Source organism: Aspergillus caelatus (genome assembly GCF_009193585.1).
Source record: "Aspergillus caelatus strain CBS 763.97 unplaced genomic scaffold BDV27scaffold_36, whole genome shotgun sequence".
In the NCBI taxonomy this organism is placed as follows: Eukaryota; Fungi; Ascomycota; class Eurotiomycetes; order Eurotiales; family Aspergillaceae; genus Aspergillus; species Aspergillus caelatus.
In genome coordinates, this window is record NW_022475299.1 from 47,665 (window position 1) to 63,253 (window position 15,589).

Consider the following 15,589-nt stretch of genomic DNA (forward strand, 5'->3'; position numbering starts at 1 on the left):
GGACCAATTTACGGCAATCTTTGTTTTACATCATTTTTTCAAGCGTGAGTTTCACACCGCGCTGTGGTTGGACCTACCTTGAAGCTGACGACGCCAATTGCAAACCCACTCGAGGCTGAGCGTTGGTCGGTGAGAGAAAGGAAGCTGGGCTTCATGCATGATAACCATCCGATCGCATAGAGCTAGTGATAGATCAGAAAAGCGTTGCCCAAAAAAAAAAAAAAAAAAAAAAAGGCTATCTGTCTCCAATGCCCAAGAAACTGTGTGTCATGTGAGTGGAACAACTGGTCAATTCAGTGCCAAGACGAAAGGGGAAATCCGTCCAGTCAAGACCTAAATGGATGCATGTCGGTATGTGTGTCTACCCGATAGACCATATCCTATCTGCCCATGCTCCGTGGCGATATCTATGTTGTTCTTTGGTCCCCGAGAAGGTCCTGTACGGTCAGATGAGAGGGGTCCTTGTCCTTTTTAAAATGCCATTAGCCCCTCACTGGTGCTTGGAAAATCTCAAGCTTTTGCATAGCATTTGAATTTGTTCGGCATACAGTATTGTTGAAGTGCCCATCTTTGATTTCTCACTCTTCTTCTGAGATTTCTCGCAGCCACGTGGTGCTCCACTGTCAAGTTCCACAATGAAACACCATCTCGATCGTATTCTCGGCCATGTCCAAACCCCGGAGAAACTCCGTCACCATCATCATCACCACCAGCAGCAACCCCCAATCATACAAGGTCAGTGAATTTCCGCTTGCACCCCCGTCATTCCCCAGAAGAGAGGCCAGCCCAATTGCATCTCTCCTATGCTGTTCTACACTACAGCGTCTCCAAAACTACGGTTTCTTTGACTTGATGTAACATCCTCATGCTTTTGCTCCCAAGTATTTTCTTTCCTACCATGCACGTTGCTCAAAAATACGGATGGACATCTACGACTTGTGTTTCTCAGATGTTAGTTTATAAAATTTGACTGGAAATCTCAGCACAAACTGGACCTGTTAGTGTTTCACATCAAGGCTAGGAGGCTCATCACAAATTATCTTTTCCCTAGCAGTGCCACCCGTTATTGCTCAACATCCGCCGCAGGGCGTCCCCACGCTGCCTGACTCGCATAATGTCTTCGCCCACTTCATCGTAAGAGAAAAGCTTCCTCGTCACAAAAGGATGTGCTGTGCTTACGGATACTAGATTGGCAATGCGTATTACATGACGTCAGATCAGTGGGAGTCGGACATTGTAGAGGCGCAGAAAGCCCACATTGATGGGTTTGCATTGAACGTTGCACCGCAAGACCATCACACCGATGGAGCCCTTCAAAAAGCATATGACGCTGCTGAAAAGATTGGAAATTTTTCCCTATTCATTTCGTTTGACTACCTGTCAGGTGGACCCTGGCCGGCAGATCGAGTTATCACTATCGTCAATTCTTATAAGAATCGAAAGGCGCAGTTCTACTACAAGGGGAAGCCACTGGTATCGACATTTGAAGGTGTCGACAAAACGGGTGACTGGCCGAATATCAAGGCCGCTACAGGTTGTTTATTCATCCCTTGCTGGACGAGTAAGGGACCAGCCGGTATACGCGGTGTTTTAAATGAAATCGATGGTGCTTTTAGCTGGGATGCTTGGCCAGTTGGTGCAGAAGACATGAAGGTGACAAACGATCTGGAGTGGATGAAAGCCCTTTCAGGGAAGCCATATATGATGCCCGTCGCTCCCTGGTTCTACACGAATCTCCCGCGGTGGAGAAAGAATTGGCTTTGGCGTGGAGATGATCTATGGCACTATCGTTGGAAACAGGTCATTGAATTGCAACCGCCTCTTGTCCAGGTATGGTCACCTTTCATGATTATCTGCGATTTCCATAGGCTTATATTTACCAGATCTTGAGTTGGAATGACTATGGAGAGACGCATTACATCGGCCCAATCTACAAGGCTGGAGTGCCTGAAGGGGCTTCGCGATACGTCGCTAATCACCCTCATGATGCATGGCGAACTTTTCTGCCTCATTATATCGACGGGTACAGACGGAACATCGCGAACCACCACAGTAACCCAGCCAGCACTTCCCTCCATCAGAAGTACCCCATATCCTATGCAGACAAGATTGTGTACTGGTATCGATTGAACCCTGGGCAGTCGGGTAGCGCCGACGGCACAACCGGTAACAACCCCGGCATTGGTCAGCCAGAAATGAAACCCCATGAACTCTCTCAGGACAAGGTGTTCGTTAGCGCATTCGTCACTGAGCCTAGCGAGGTCCATGTCCAAATTGGATCAGGTCCACATTCTGTACTTGATGCCGTACCTGGCGTCAATCATGGATCTTTCTCCTTCAAGGGGCAGACAGGACCTGTCAGAATCTCTATCGTGCGAGGTAACCGGGAGGTTGTAACAACCACGGGCCCAGCAATTACTGAGGAATGTGCGGGTGGCGTTGTAGACTGGAATGCGTATGTTGGTTCGAGCAGTTAAGAGACGATAGAGTTGATTCAATTACTGCAGGCTAAATAGTATACATACCATGTTCGCTTCTTGGCGTCGGTTTCTTTGAGTGTAGCTGTTTTATACTCTGCGCTTTGAATTCCCCATCATCTCAAAAGTTTTTCAGTCTGCGGAGTAGATGGATACTAGTCGTTATCTTTATACAACGCATGCATCCAATTGCATCATTTATTGAGCATGTGACGTAAAACTGCCGTCTTGGCGGATCGGCGTGTCTGAGATTTGGTTTGTTTGGTTCCTGGATCGTTTATCAGCTTCCCCGATAAGGCGTGACCGCAATTAGCTCCAGCTCAGCTGCTCCCTCCTCCTTCATCCCTCTTCAAAGCCCTCCCATACTCCTTGCTCCCTCCTTTCCCTTGGTACCGATCCTCTCAAACCGCATTCCGACGCGATATCTAGCTTCTAAACTACGGAATCTCAACTCCTAGCCTTCGACATGACCAAAAGGAGTGTCCTTGATCTCCGTGATTCTGCCATGGCTTATCGCCTGTCGGCCCAGCTTCCTGAGCCCTCCCCAGCCACCATTGCGACCCCAGTGGCGAGGACTGGCCCCGTCGCCCCGGAGGATTACACGAAACCATACTGCGAATTTATGACAGCAAATCCGACGATCTTTCATGCAGTTGACGGTTTTACCAAGCAGCTCGAAAGCCAGGGATACAAGCGCCTTCCCGAGCGCGAGACCTGGAACTCCAAGCTAGAGAAGGGTGGGAAGTACTACGTCACTCGAAATGGTAGTGCTTTCATCTCATTCTCAATTGGAAGAGATTATAAAAGTGGCAATGGAATGGCCATTGTTGCAGGTCATATTGATGCACTCACCGCGAAATTGAAGCCCGTGTCCAAACTGCCTAACAAGGCTGGCTTTCGTCAACTCGGAGTCGCGCCCTACGCAGGCGCTCTGAGTGACACATGGTGGGATCGCGATCTCTCAATCGGTGGCCGTGTTTTGGTCCAAGACTGCAATACCGGGAGAGTTGAGTCCAAATTAGTCAAATTGGACTGGCCCATTGCTCGGATCCCAACCCTGGCACCACATTTCGGAGCTCCCTCGCAAGGCCCCTTCAACAAAGAGACTCAAATGGTGCCTATCATTGGCGTTGACAATTCCGATCTTTTCCAGCAGCAAGTCTTATCCAAGACGGACCAGGGTAGCGGGATCAAGCCCGGTACGTTTGCAGCCACGCAACCAGAAAAGCTTGTCAAAGTCATATCCAAGGAACTTGGTATCACAGACTTCAACTCGATTATCAGCTGGGAGCTGGAGCTGTATGACAGTCAACCAGCACAAGTTGGTGGTCTGGACAAGGACCTGATTTTTGCTGGTCGCATTGACGATAAGCTCTGCTGTTATGCCGCCCAGGAAGCTCTGCTTGCCTCTCCCGACAGTACTTCAACTAGCTCTATCAAGATGGTCGGTATGTTTGACGACGAGGAAATTGGGAGCCTGCTTCGCCAGGGAGCGCGATCCAACTTCATGAGCAGCGTCATAGAACGTATTACGGAGGCCTTTTCGCCCAATTACGGTCCCAACGTGCTGTCTCAAACTGTGGCGAACAGCTTCTTCGTGTCTTCGGACGTCATTCATGCGGTCAACCCGAACTTCCTTAATGTCTACCTTGAGAACCATGCTCCCCGTCTGAACGTCGGCGTGGCCGTCTCGGCCGATTCTAACGGTCATATGACAACAGACAGTGTGAGCTACGGGTTCATCAAACGTGTCGCTAATCGTTGTGGCTCGACCTTGCAGGTCTTCCAGATCCGTAATGACTCCCGTAGTGGCGGGACTATTGGACCCATGACCAGTTCTCGCATTGGCATGAGGGCCATTGATGTAGGAATCCCGCAGTTGAGTATGCACAGTATCCGTGCGACTACCGGTAGCTTGGATCCGGGATTAGGTGTGAAGCTGTTCAAGGGCTTTTTCGACTATTTCGAGGAGGTGGACAAGGAATTCGCAGATTTCTGATGCTCTCTTATGGAATATTTGGAAATGTTTCCATCGATAAGTATGCACTGGCTGGGATTCCAATGTTGGATCTGTAGTACCTATATCTATATATACATTCTTTAGAACTGTTCAGTTTCCAATGCAATCATGTCTCAGGATACATGTATTTTCCTTTGTTTTACTCACCTCGAATACTTCTCTGCGCAGTCCATTGCACATTCAAGCCATGCTTTGTATTTTGCTCGGTAATCTATTAAGGAATGGGTAAACTTGAATATATACAAAAGGAACAGAATAAAGCAACACAAGGCTAAGTATAGACTCGATAGAGCATAAAGAAGAGCAAGAGATATCAAAGCGCCTGCGACAAGAAGATAAAAATCGTAAAAGAGAAGAAAAGAAAAGAGAGAAAAAGGCACGAACGCATGGGATATCTCTATTGAATGCCTCTTTCTCGCGTTAAGAAGTCTCACTCCTCACAGAAGCCCCATCAGGGTGAAATGGATGACCCTGCTGTGGCCCGCACCCTTTCAGCAGCATCTTCCATACACTTCGTTTCCTTCAACACGAGCTTCTCCTTGCCGTGAATGTCCGCCTCAGGGACAAGTGTCAGAACCCTATCTGAATCGGCACAGTGGCTTCCAAATTCGAGATCATCCATCGCAGTGATGGTGGTTGAAACTGTTCCTATTCCTGCACCACCGCCCCAGTATGTCGGGGGTCGTCCGTGCGAGAATCGTCTGTTGCCGTAGCTTCGGTTACGGCTGCTTAGGGTCGATAGGAGATGGGGCACGATGCGGGATACAAGAGGTCGAAGTGTGGGGAGGCAGGCGCAGATAATCCCTACGTTGCATTCGATGGCGGACCAAGAGGCGGCGCCGACGTTGTCAACTAGTATTTTTGTTAGGATCTATGGTCTCCTCGGCTTCTGGGTAGTGGCTTGATGGGGAGACGTACAGGTTGGATCTGTCGAATCGGAGATCTTTTTGAGGGCGACCAAACGACAGATGCTGGTGATGCATACACTAGGACAGCTGTTAGATATTGCCGCTTAGGTACCGATGATGGAAGATAGGTGGGCTTACAATCCGCCTAGTGCAAAAACCGTGATCAACGCGATCTTCTGTCTCTTGGGAAGATCTAGTTTCGACAGGGCCGGGATAGGAATGATAAGAATAACAAGATCGGTGGTGATATGCATCGAGGCATTTGAGAACCACAGCCCTTTTTCATCCAAGCAGTACCCTTCAAGTGTCTTGTCCCAGAATTTTGCCACAGGGATACAATTGAGAAAGCCACTCAGAACTGCCCAGGACCCGTAGATGCCGAGTATACCTAACATGACCCAGGTGATGAGACGCATGCGTCTAGTAGGGAAGACGCGGAAGTACTGCAGAAGTATCGAAGCTTTGGCGCATAGAAGGGCGGCATTGTAGAATGGGATGGTAATCCAGAACGCCTGGAGAGATGGGAGTCATGTCAGTCTTGATCTGCTGCAGCTGTTGAAAGCTGCAATTATGTCTCTACTCACTTTCATCTGCTTAAGGAGAATGGGGGGTGGGATATCAGCGCCATGCATACCCATTCCGTTCAATGCTTCTATGATATAAAAGGCCATGAAGACATAGGAGAATGCCTGGGATGGCACGTTAGCGCTGGGAAACTCTTGTGTGAGTGTCAACCGAACCATAGTGATAGCTTACCAGAGCGATCATGACCATGTAATCGTTCGACTCCATGCGCTTCATTATGCCGGCACGCGTGTAAACTCGGGCAAAAACGAAAATGGTCGCTAAGCTGGTGAATGCAATGCTGATTGCCATTCCACTCTTGCCTCCACTAGAAAGGAAGGACTTATCGTCACCCCGGGGGTGCACGATGTGTTGAATGCTCGTACTCATTGTAGCAAAAAAAAAAAAATAGTATCTTTACAGCCTTGTCTCAGCAGTGGGGTAAATATTGAGAGAAGAAAAAAAAAAAAAAAAAAAAGTCCCGTCACGATTAGAATCTCAATATATATTCGAAGGCTAGCAGTTCGTGTGACAACCGAAGTCAGTCAACCATAACACAGGCCGCAATGGCCCTCATGTACGCCGTAGTACTCGGTGGTACATCTAAGAGGCGAAAAGTCCACGGGCAGCTAGTTGAGGAATGGGTTGAAATATAAACGTCACCCGAGACCCAGATAAAGCACCTTGTCCATGGAGACTCTCCTTGTCTCATTTGCTTCTCCAGGTTTGCGGGTCTGACGCTAAGGCAGTGACAGGGACTAGGGCTAGAGTCTCATGAGGACAAAGGGGAGAAGACAGGAAAGTAAGGGAGAGATCGAATAAGCTAATCATAGGAGGAAGTTACTGTAGTAGCCTTTGACGTTGGCACGTCCATAGATAGAGTTTTCCTTTTCCTTTCTTTCTTTCTCTCTTTAATTTTTTTTTCTCCTTTACTTTTCATGGCTTGAAGCCTTAATCTGGGTTGTGGAGCTAAGGAGGGCCCCTGCAACATAAGGATAGCGGCGAGTTCCAGCCCTTTGGACTCGACTCGATAATGGGTTTAAACGGATCGACAGTGACAGTAGCAACTAGTCCAGGAAATAAGCCGGTCCAGTCAGAAAGGATGTGGATGATGGAACAGCGACGTATCCAAACCTTCCAGAAACGTTCAACCCTGTGCATATGCAGTGACAGTCATGATTTGCGCAGAAAGAGGTACTTTGTACTCGATCTTAACCTACGCACCAACGAAAGAAAGTAGTCACAGCTATATGTCTGACAGTTTCTGTCGTGATGTATACAGCGAGCTCTACCCCGGTCTGAGGGTTGCACGATCGTGGCGACGAACAGGATTTATGCCCTAGGGGGCTGCATCCGGAACTGTCAGGGATAATTTCCTCGCGGCGCACACCCCAAGCAGGTTGCAGCGTTTTATTTTATTTTATTTTGTCTTATTTTAATATTTTAGCCTTTTCTTTCCTGGTTGATTCTTCCAAGCTTCACAAGCTCTAATTTACACAAGACCGTTCCTGACATCACTGTTCCTCTCGCCCTGGGAAGGAGTATCCAGTTAGGGCAAGGCTATACTTGGTAGGGTCTTCGAGCAAGGGATGCATGTATACCCTTCCATTATAACCCCTGGACCCAGGAGAGCTCAGCGGCTCTTATTATGCTTTCATCTTTTTGAGGAGTCCCGGTGAAAAACGCATGTCCTAAAGGAACTCGACCGGGCCAGTTCGGGAAAATACGATAAGTCAAATTCCCTTTCATGGTCTTTGAAAGGGAACGGGGGTTCCGCGAGTGACATAGCCACATTGAATAACGCACATGCAGGGGAGGGTGTAAAGTACCGTACAGCTGGATCTTAACTTCCATATGCAGAAGCACGGATAGTCAGAATTAGTCGCCATGCGATTATCGTGTTGTTGGTACGATGGAACGGTGGTTGCCCGTGAGTGTGGAGTGTGCGTCAATGGAGTTGATACCTCACAAAGTTTCCCCACACCACAATACTAAAACGAAGAGTTTTCACAATAATATCGTTTCATAATGCGATGTATTCGCAATTATCGACTGTAGAGTTTGAGGCCTTTCGTCTCTCGCTTTTATGGGCTTAGTTGTGTACTATCGTCCTTGAAAAATCGGATTGCAGCTTTGGGCACAACAGTTCAAGTCCGAAAATAATAGCGTCAACTCTACTGGGCTAAGAGGCCCCTATAATTGGAAGCCTCTAGCGAGACTCTTCGTCTCTTTCAGGTAAGCGTTGGGCTCATTGAACTTAATGCTGAGGTGCGTTGACACTGTAGATCTAGATTTGCTTTATTAGAACCTCAGCGTGGTTTTACTCGTGGCGCCGAGAATAATGGACTACTGGTATGCTTAAGCTTCCACTAAAGATTTTGACAGTTACCAGTGACAACCATTAATCCAGAGATATCGATAGCCGGGATATTAATACCTCTCATTATTCCATCCCCAAGAGCACATGTGAGATGTTTGCCCTAATGGATATGGGTTGGCTCGATACTACCGACAGGGTAGGGCACCCCAAAAAAGATTAACAAAGCTACGAAATCCTACGTAGATACCTAGTATATCCTGGTAGTATGGAATATATAAGAATAGGACAATGCAGTGGAGTTAATCTATCACATAAGTCCATCTGCAGGAGTCTGTGCGAGACTGCAAGAGGCACCCAATCAGGTTCCTGGTCTAGCTATTTATATATTCACCCGTCAATTGCAGCTGGATATTATAATTATTTGTTTTGTTTTCTTCTTTTCTTTCCCCTCCCTTATTATGATTATTGAATCATTAATATAGATCAAACCAAGCAATTCTTAGCTAGCTCGTTGAAGAATCTGCACGTTGACATAATTGTACTATTCTTTCTCTTCCTTTCTGTTTCGCGTCTCTGATTCAGGTTCCCCGGACTTCCAATCCGGTAGCGTTGACCATGAGCATCATAGCACCCACCCCCTAGTTATGTCAGAATTTAACCCTTCAGGAGACTCATTTAGCTTTGATGCCGTCGAGATTGCATCTGACCATCCTCCTTGTTCTTTTTGGGATATTATTTCTGTTGTGCTACGTAAAGTACTACCGTACCTTTGTAGACCAGACCATGCATGTCCGATGGCACTAGTAGCGCAGCGACATGGATGTATATTCATGTACGACTAAGTATGCAGGATGCAGTACTACTTGTGGCCTGACCTTGGAGACCTTGTTATCGGTTGGTCCCTAGTAATCTCTTTTCTTGTCCTCTCTTCCCTCCGCTTTTTCTTGACCATTAGGCAGTAACCCATCCAAATGTTGTAACATAAAAATATCCATGAACTACGCAAATATATGCTGGAAAAAAGGGTTTATGCGTGCCCAGGTGACACAGCTTGCTATACGATATGTCCTGCCTACCGTCGGTTGCCGAAAGACTGAGTGATATTTCCGCCGTTCGGTTCCTTGTCACATCCCGGTATCCTACCGTAGGCTTTCTACATGTACGCCCGCATGAAAGCATAATGCGTGGACTTTATTGATTGCTTATCCCGCAGGACTATAGATCTGTATCGTCAGAACCTTTTGATTGCTGTTTGATTGACTTTGGGCCATCCAGCATCCGGATTGCAGGTATATATTATATATATATATACTACTGATGCAGTACAGTTCGGCCAAGTAGAGCATTTCTTCGCTGGCCTGATATGATGTAGGTCCTGTTTCGTCCTGAAATTGTACCAATAACAAGGCGAGCGATTATATCCATGACTCCGACAATTGGATATACTGTATGGCATGATACCGACTCTAGGTACGGAGTACGGAGTACTTGGTGGGCCAAGCCTTCGATCCTCGATGGGTAGGGGAAGCCCAACCCACGAGAACGTGGTCGATTGCTTCCCAAGAGAAAATAAGAGAAGGGGGAGGAGGTGGGGAAGAAAAATAAGAAGAGAAGAAAAAAAAATCACTTTGCCCCGTCGGCTGGACTCGCTACGTCCTGCCTAGTTTTTCTCTTTTAATTTTTCTTTGAGAATTTTTTTTTTCCGAATGCAGATCGAGGCATTATCTAGATTGTTTGTTACTGGCGCGCGCTATAGAGAAGGTTACATATAGTCGACGCCAATTACGAGGATCAACTCGCCCCCTCCACATCAATTGAAGCCAGGTCGAACAACAGCCCACCGGTGACTATAGTACGTTAGTGTTTGCCATTTTATGTACATAGTTACATTCCGAGGTTGGATCTATAAGTCCTTTTGAGTCCTGGGGATACATAATGGCAAGTATATCTAAATCGGAGAGAGCCTCTTTTCTACCTGTCAATTTCTCCTCTCATCGCTGATCGATTGCATGTTTAGATGAAGACTCGTACCTTCATTGACAGGGGCTTTTTTTTTTTTTTTCTTCCCTAAGATACCAGCCCAGCCATGGTTCAATCAATCCACCGAACGGTCCAGATCGAGTGTCAGCCAGAATCAAGATCCTGGTCGTACTCTTTCTTTCTTGACGGCCGACCACAGGTCGAAGCTAATTCATATACCTGGTGATCTTAGGGCGAGCTTAACGGTTGCGCCGATAGAGGTTTAATCTGAGTTTAGCTATCAGAATTTGTACTGGGTCGAGTAGCAATAGTATCCTGTTGTTACTTTCATGCAATGGGCTTCTTTGTTGCGTACATCGTGAGTCGTGACCGCCCCCCGTGACATGTCAACTATGGTGGCATAGCGACGAATGATCCATGTCTCAAACTTGCATGATGCATTATTTCCGAAGGGGTTTTTTTTTCTGCAGAGAATTGTACGAGTTAAATTTTCATCTTTAAACTATATTCCTTGAAAACTTTCCTTTGGTCTTTTTCCTGGGGACAGCGGATATGCATGTACTTCGTAATCCATCGACCTGTACTCCGTACCAGGTACTATACATCAGAACCCACCTGACAAATGTTTTATACTAGTATGTATGTACATACTCCGTACTGTTACCTACTACTAAGGAGTACTGGTACATACCTACTGGTACTACTTAGTACTACTGCTGTTAGGTACATACTGTACCGTATCTGGTGGATCCAATGATGTTGGCTGCTGATAAACCCACGCGCTAAGATAAGGATAGTGCACAGACCAGCTAAAATTCCAGCGAAATTAAATCAATTCAACCCACTTTGGCGGCAACGTTTGAGAACCAACTGACCACAACGTCCTATAGATCTCATTCGCACGTGCTATTCTCTCTGTCGCTGGAAGACTAGTATATCGGATCACCAAAAATGGCGGACACGACATCGCCGCCCAAGCCCGTCCATACCATCGTCCTCGATGCTGGCCCTATCCTGAAGAATACCCCGCCGTTATCCACCCTTCTCGCACAATGCGAGGAACTTCTTATCACTCCATCGGTGGTCAGTGAAATTCGTGATCCCGATGCCCGACTCAGAGTTGAGACTATGTACCTGCCATTCTTAAAACAGCGGACTCCGACCCCAAAGAGTGTTAGTGTATTGAGCGAATTCGCCAAGAAGACTGGCGATAGGGCCGTTCTGAGTAGAACTGATATTGAGGTTTTGGCGCTTGCATATGAAGTAGAGTGTGAAAGGAACGGTGGCGATTGGCGACTGCGCAGCGTCCCCGGACAGAAACAGGTGAATGGCAAGCCACCCGTTAAGGAGGAGGCAAAAAACCCCGAGATGGCAGATGAGTCTAGCCAGATAGAGGAGAAGACCGAAAGTCCCGAGGTTGATGCGGTTGCGGAAGGTCTGAAGAACACGGCTCTAGAGAAACGGGATGAGAAGTCACAGGATGAAGCCGCTGCTGCTGAAGAAACCAAGCCAGCCGAACAATCCACCCCTGAAGAGTCCCAGGAAGAGGACGACGAAGCCGCTGACTCGGATGGCGGAGAATGGATCACTCCTTCAAATCTGAAGAAGAAACAAGCTCGCGATGAGGGTATCTCTGCGTCGGCAACACCGGAGCCCAAGGTCATGCAAGTCGCGACGATGACGACTGATTTTGCCGTAAGAGCATCCCATTTCCATGTATGCCACCTATAAGTCGTGACTGACTATGATTTAGTGTCAAAACGTGTTACTCCAGATGAACCTGAACCTGCTTTCGACGACAACCTTACAGAGAATTCGCCATCTTAAGTCCTTCATTAAACGTTGTCACGCTTGTTTCTTCACGACCAAGGACATGAACAAACAATTCTGCCCACGGTGCGGAAAAGACACCCTTACTCGTGTCTCTTGCACCACCGATGCCAATGGGCAGTTCAAGATGCATCTGAAGAAAAACATGCAATGGAATAACCGAGGAAATGTATTCAGTATTCCCAAGCCCACCCACGGAAACTCTAGTGGAAAGTGGAAAGGAGGCGGAGGTAAAGGTGGCTGGGGAACCGAACTTGTTCTCGCCGAAGACCAGAAAGAGTATGTCAGAGCTACCGCCGAAGAAAGCCGAAGACTTCGGAAGGAACGGGACCTTATGGATGAGGACTATCTCCCCGGAATTCTGACCGGAGAGCGAAGCAAGCATGGTGGTCGGGTCAAAGTTGGCGCTGGTAAGAATGTGAATTCAAGGAAGCGGTAATTATTCTCCGCTGCACTTTTCGCATGGATATTGGATTGGAGTTCGGCAACAACAAAAGTTCTACGATTACTTGTCTTTTCCTACGCTGCATGGGTTATGACGATGGCCGATTCGTGACGGTTCATAGAGAACATGGGGCGTATATAAGGGTATAGATAAAAGTTGTCTTCTCTATACGAGAGGCTGGACTATTATGACCGAGTATGAGCATTACTTTTTGGAATCCCTCATGCAAGTGGTAGGCATTAAAGAGGCCCCCCGAAAACGTCTCATTTAGATGTCCGCACGTAACACCATTCGCCAAAAGAACATGATTTCCAAACAGCACCTATAAAACAACCTGGTTTATCCCATGATTTCGCACTCTACAGCTCAGAGGTTTGCAAATCTGACAAGAGAAGTTAGCCGTTGATCAAAGTTGACCCTCGGAAGCGAGCATTTTCATACCCTTCTGCTGGGTTAGGAGGAGACCAAATCTCCTCTTCAAGGTCACACGGTGGCGAGAGTACTTGTCATCGGGCGAGAAGCTTTCCCATTGTTAACCACAGTATCCTCGATATCGATCAAATGAACCCTTACCGAGCAGGATGAGCGCTCTTGGTAACCTTTCCCTCAGGGGTAACTTTCTTGAGGGTATACACCCGCTTTCCCTCCGCGTCCAGAGTGTACTATTAAAGATAGTATTAGTTTCTGCTAGATGTGCTCGAACTCCAATGATCATCTATTGCAGGGTGGTGTAGGGGCGTTGCATTTGTGGGAGCGTACCATAAGATGCATCCTAGTGAAACAGTGGTCAGCGGTGTTCATACTAATCGGATTTTGTAAAATTTAACTTACTTGAATAGAGTTGTTTGGTCGGTTACTGGCGAGGAAGTATAAGTTCTGGAAAGGATTTCACTGTCTGTGAAGTCCTCCCGCAATCACCAGAACCCATTTTTTTTTTGCTGGACATGATGCGCACGGGCCACTTGATGTGCTTAGTCACCCTGGCCTTTATTAAGCGGTTCACAATCACAGTCTAAGCGGATTTTTTTCTTTTCTCTCTTGCAAGCCACCAGTTTTGACGTTAGGGCAAAAACAAGAGAATTGGGATGATGATGAGCATCCATCGTGACGTCGCTATATGACGATGTTTGGATATCTCTTGCTACTTGTCAATTGTATTTAGTTCTTCACGGCTCTTGGTAACAACCTGTCCGTGACCGCGTCCGTCACATCCAGAAAAAAAGCTTTTTCTGGTAAGCAAATGCAACTTCAGTCGGAAGCAAGACTTGCAGTTGATCTCCGGTGATGACACCAATATACCTAAACCTAGGCAATGGCACCTTGATTTCTTCGCTGTTGTCGATGAAGTGGTTTAATTGACTACAACGGTATCTGAGGAGAACAACCAACGTCAAATCTTTTGCATCGTCTCGTAAAGAAGAGTTCCATGCTGACTCTTCCCTTATGTAGTATACTATCAATACAACTTTTTTTTTTTCTTTTACTTTAGTTATGACTCAATCCAATCCAATGCCCAGTCCTGCCTCCGAGGCTGCAGCTGCCGCTGTGAAGTCCGAGTCCACAAACAAGAATGCCCCCCAAGGTCGTCCTGGCCGGTTCTCTAGGCCCAACTACAGAGAAATTCATCGTTTCCCTCTTCCCCTCAGTGTGCATCCTCTTCCTCCTTTAATACCACATAACCCCCTGTCCATCGTCAGCGTGCTGCTCTCGTATCTGACATACTTGATTGCTCCCCCGCACCATGAAGTCTACTCGGCCTACTTTGATTCCGAGACATCATCCGTCCATGTTACAGATGCAAAAGCCATCCGAGCATTGTGGGAGATGGGCTTCTTCGGTAAAGGAAGTCTGAGTCGAAGTGAGCCTAGCTGGTTGGAACGGGAGAAGAAGAGGAGAGGATTACTCGGTGGCGTTACCAGTGAAGAGGTTACACGTCAGCGAAGAACCGAGCGTCGCGAGTTAAAACTAGAGAGGGCAAGGATGGAGAAACTAGCTATCGAACAGAGACTCATGGCGGAAGCTGCCGCGAGGGAAGCTGGCGACACATCGATTGACCAGTCGGCTCTGCCACTAACCGCAGATGGTGTCACTAGTGGCATACTTCCTGCTACAGAGAAGTTTTCCCTGAGGAAAGCTAGGGAAGCCAAATTGTCTGAGTCACAACGTTCGGTAGCACAAATGGAGGGAGCATATACACCCGACGCCCCTGATATCTCTCCCTCCAATGGGAGCAAAACTGTACGGTTCTCTCCGGTCGTTCAAGCAAAGGAGTTTGTTTCCGAATCGACTGTCGTGTGTGCGCCCAATTCGGCAGTTGACGAGCATGGAATGGAGGATAAGCCTTCACTGAACAATGAAGAACACCTTCAACTATCTAACGAGGAGGCTTTCTTTCTGGTATACGGCCTTGGCGCTCTACAGATCGTCGATGGCAAACGAAATGCCGTTTTGTCCCCCCCTTCTCTACTGTCTCGGTTCTGTCAGCATTCTCACTGCCCTCCTCGTGATCGTTCAGCTAATTTAGAACCGGACGACCCTTTCATGATATCCTACATTGTGTATCACCACTTTCGATCCCTTGGATGGGTTGTGCGGTCCGGAGTGAAATTTGGAGTAGACTACCTCCTCTATAATCGTGGGCCTGTCTTCTCGCATGCAGAGTTTGCAGTTGTGGTCATACCATCATTTGAGCACCCTTACTGGTCCGAGACCGAGGAAAGGAAGGCTCATTGTACCAGGAGACAGGCGCGCAGCTGGTGGTGGCTCCATTGCGTTAACCGAGTGCAAGCTCAGGTGAAGAAGAGCTTGGTAGTCTGCTATGTGGAAGTCCCACCACCCATGTTCGGAGAAACCAATGTCTCCTCAGAGGATATCGGTGCTCTTCTTGCTCGTTATACAGTACGAGAGATGTTGATCAGGCGATGGGTCCCAAACCGGACTCGGGACTAGCGTGGTGTCCTCCTTTGTTTGCATGTATTATACAACTTATCCATCTGAGAATGACCGATCTCCTCGGCCGAGCGGTAGCCGGAGGAACTCACCATT

The 15,589-nt window shown here is 47.5% G+C and overlaps 6 protein-coding genes across 6 annotated transcripts; 3 read left to right on the top strand and 3 right to left on the bottom strand.

Annotated features, from left to right (window-relative positions):
• Positions 1-635: 635 nt before the first annotated feature.
• BDV27DRAFT_142802 (glycosyl hydrolase family 71-domain-containing protein) lies at positions 636-4,476 on the top strand (the record flags this gene model as incomplete). The annotated part of the gene is made up of 6 exons (XM_032070008.1): positions 636-735; positions 1,055-1,134; positions 1,189-1,830; positions 1,884-2,455; positions 2,791-2,866; positions 3,007-4,476. The coding sequence occupies 6 exons, from the start codon at positions 636-638 to the stop codon at positions 4,474-4,476; spliced, it is 2,940 nt and encodes a 979-aa protein (XP_031930482.1).
• A 277-nt stretch (positions 4,477-4,753) lies between these two features.
• Positions 4,754-6,633, bottom strand: BDV27DRAFT_72784 (uncharacterized protein). The gene is made up of 5 exons (XM_032077427.1): positions 6,162-6,633; positions 5,990-6,094; positions 5,544-5,917; positions 5,416-5,483; positions 4,754-5,349 (listed from the first exon to the last, which is right to left on the bottom strand). Exons 1-5 carry the CDS (start codon positions 6,357-6,359, stop codon positions 4,949-4,951), a joined length of 1,146 nt encoding a protein of 381 aa, XP_031930483.1. The 5' UTR covers positions 6,360-6,633; the 3' UTR covers positions 4,754-4,948.
• Positions 6,634-9,232: 2,599 nt separating this feature from the next.
• On the bottom strand, positions 9,233-10,394 carry BDV27DRAFT_123848 (uncharacterized protein). The gene is made up of 3 exons (XM_032065951.1): positions 10,307-10,394; positions 9,511-10,227; positions 9,233-9,448 (listed from the first exon to the last, which is right to left on the bottom strand). Exons 2-3 carry the CDS (start codon positions 9,633-9,635, stop codon positions 9,241-9,243), a joined length of 333 nt encoding a protein of 110 aa, XP_031930484.1. The 5' UTR covers positions 9,636-10,227; positions 10,307-10,394; the 3' UTR covers positions 9,233-9,240.
• Positions 10,395-10,805: 411 nt separating this feature from the next.
• On the top strand, positions 10,806-12,699 carry BDV27DRAFT_123849 (rRNA-binding endoribonuclease). Its single transcript, XM_032065952.1, has 2 exons — positions 10,806-11,964; positions 12,023-12,699. The coding sequence occupies exons 1-2, from the start codon at positions 11,221-11,223 to the stop codon at positions 12,536-12,538; spliced, it is 1,260 nt and encodes a 419-aa protein (XP_031930485.1). The 5' UTR covers positions 10,806-11,220; the 3' UTR covers positions 12,539-12,699.
• On the bottom strand, positions 12,700-13,429 carry BDV27DRAFT_123851 (H/ACA ribonucleoprotein complex subunit NOP10). Its single transcript, XM_032065953.1, has 5 exons — positions 13,376-13,429; positions 13,304-13,316; positions 13,118-13,206; positions 12,986-13,065; positions 12,700-12,926 (listed from the first exon to the last, which is right to left on the bottom strand). The coding sequence occupies exons 2-5, from the start codon at positions 13,313-13,315 to the stop codon at positions 12,904-12,906; spliced, it is 204 nt and encodes a 67-aa protein (XP_031930486.1). The 5' UTR covers position 13,316; positions 13,376-13,429; the 3' UTR covers positions 12,700-12,903.
• A 167-nt stretch (positions 13,430-13,596) lies between these two features.
• On the top strand, positions 13,597-15,573 carry sen2 (tRNA splicing endonuclease subunit SEN2). Its single transcript, XM_032065954.1, has 2 exons — positions 13,597-13,776; positions 13,994-15,573. Exon 2 carries the CDS (start codon positions 14,036-14,038, stop codon positions 15,491-15,493), a length of 1,458 nt encoding a protein of 485 aa, XP_031930487.1. The 5' UTR covers positions 13,597-13,776; positions 13,994-14,035; the 3' UTR covers positions 15,494-15,573.
• The last annotated feature ends 16 nt before the right edge of the window (positions 15,574-15,589 follow it).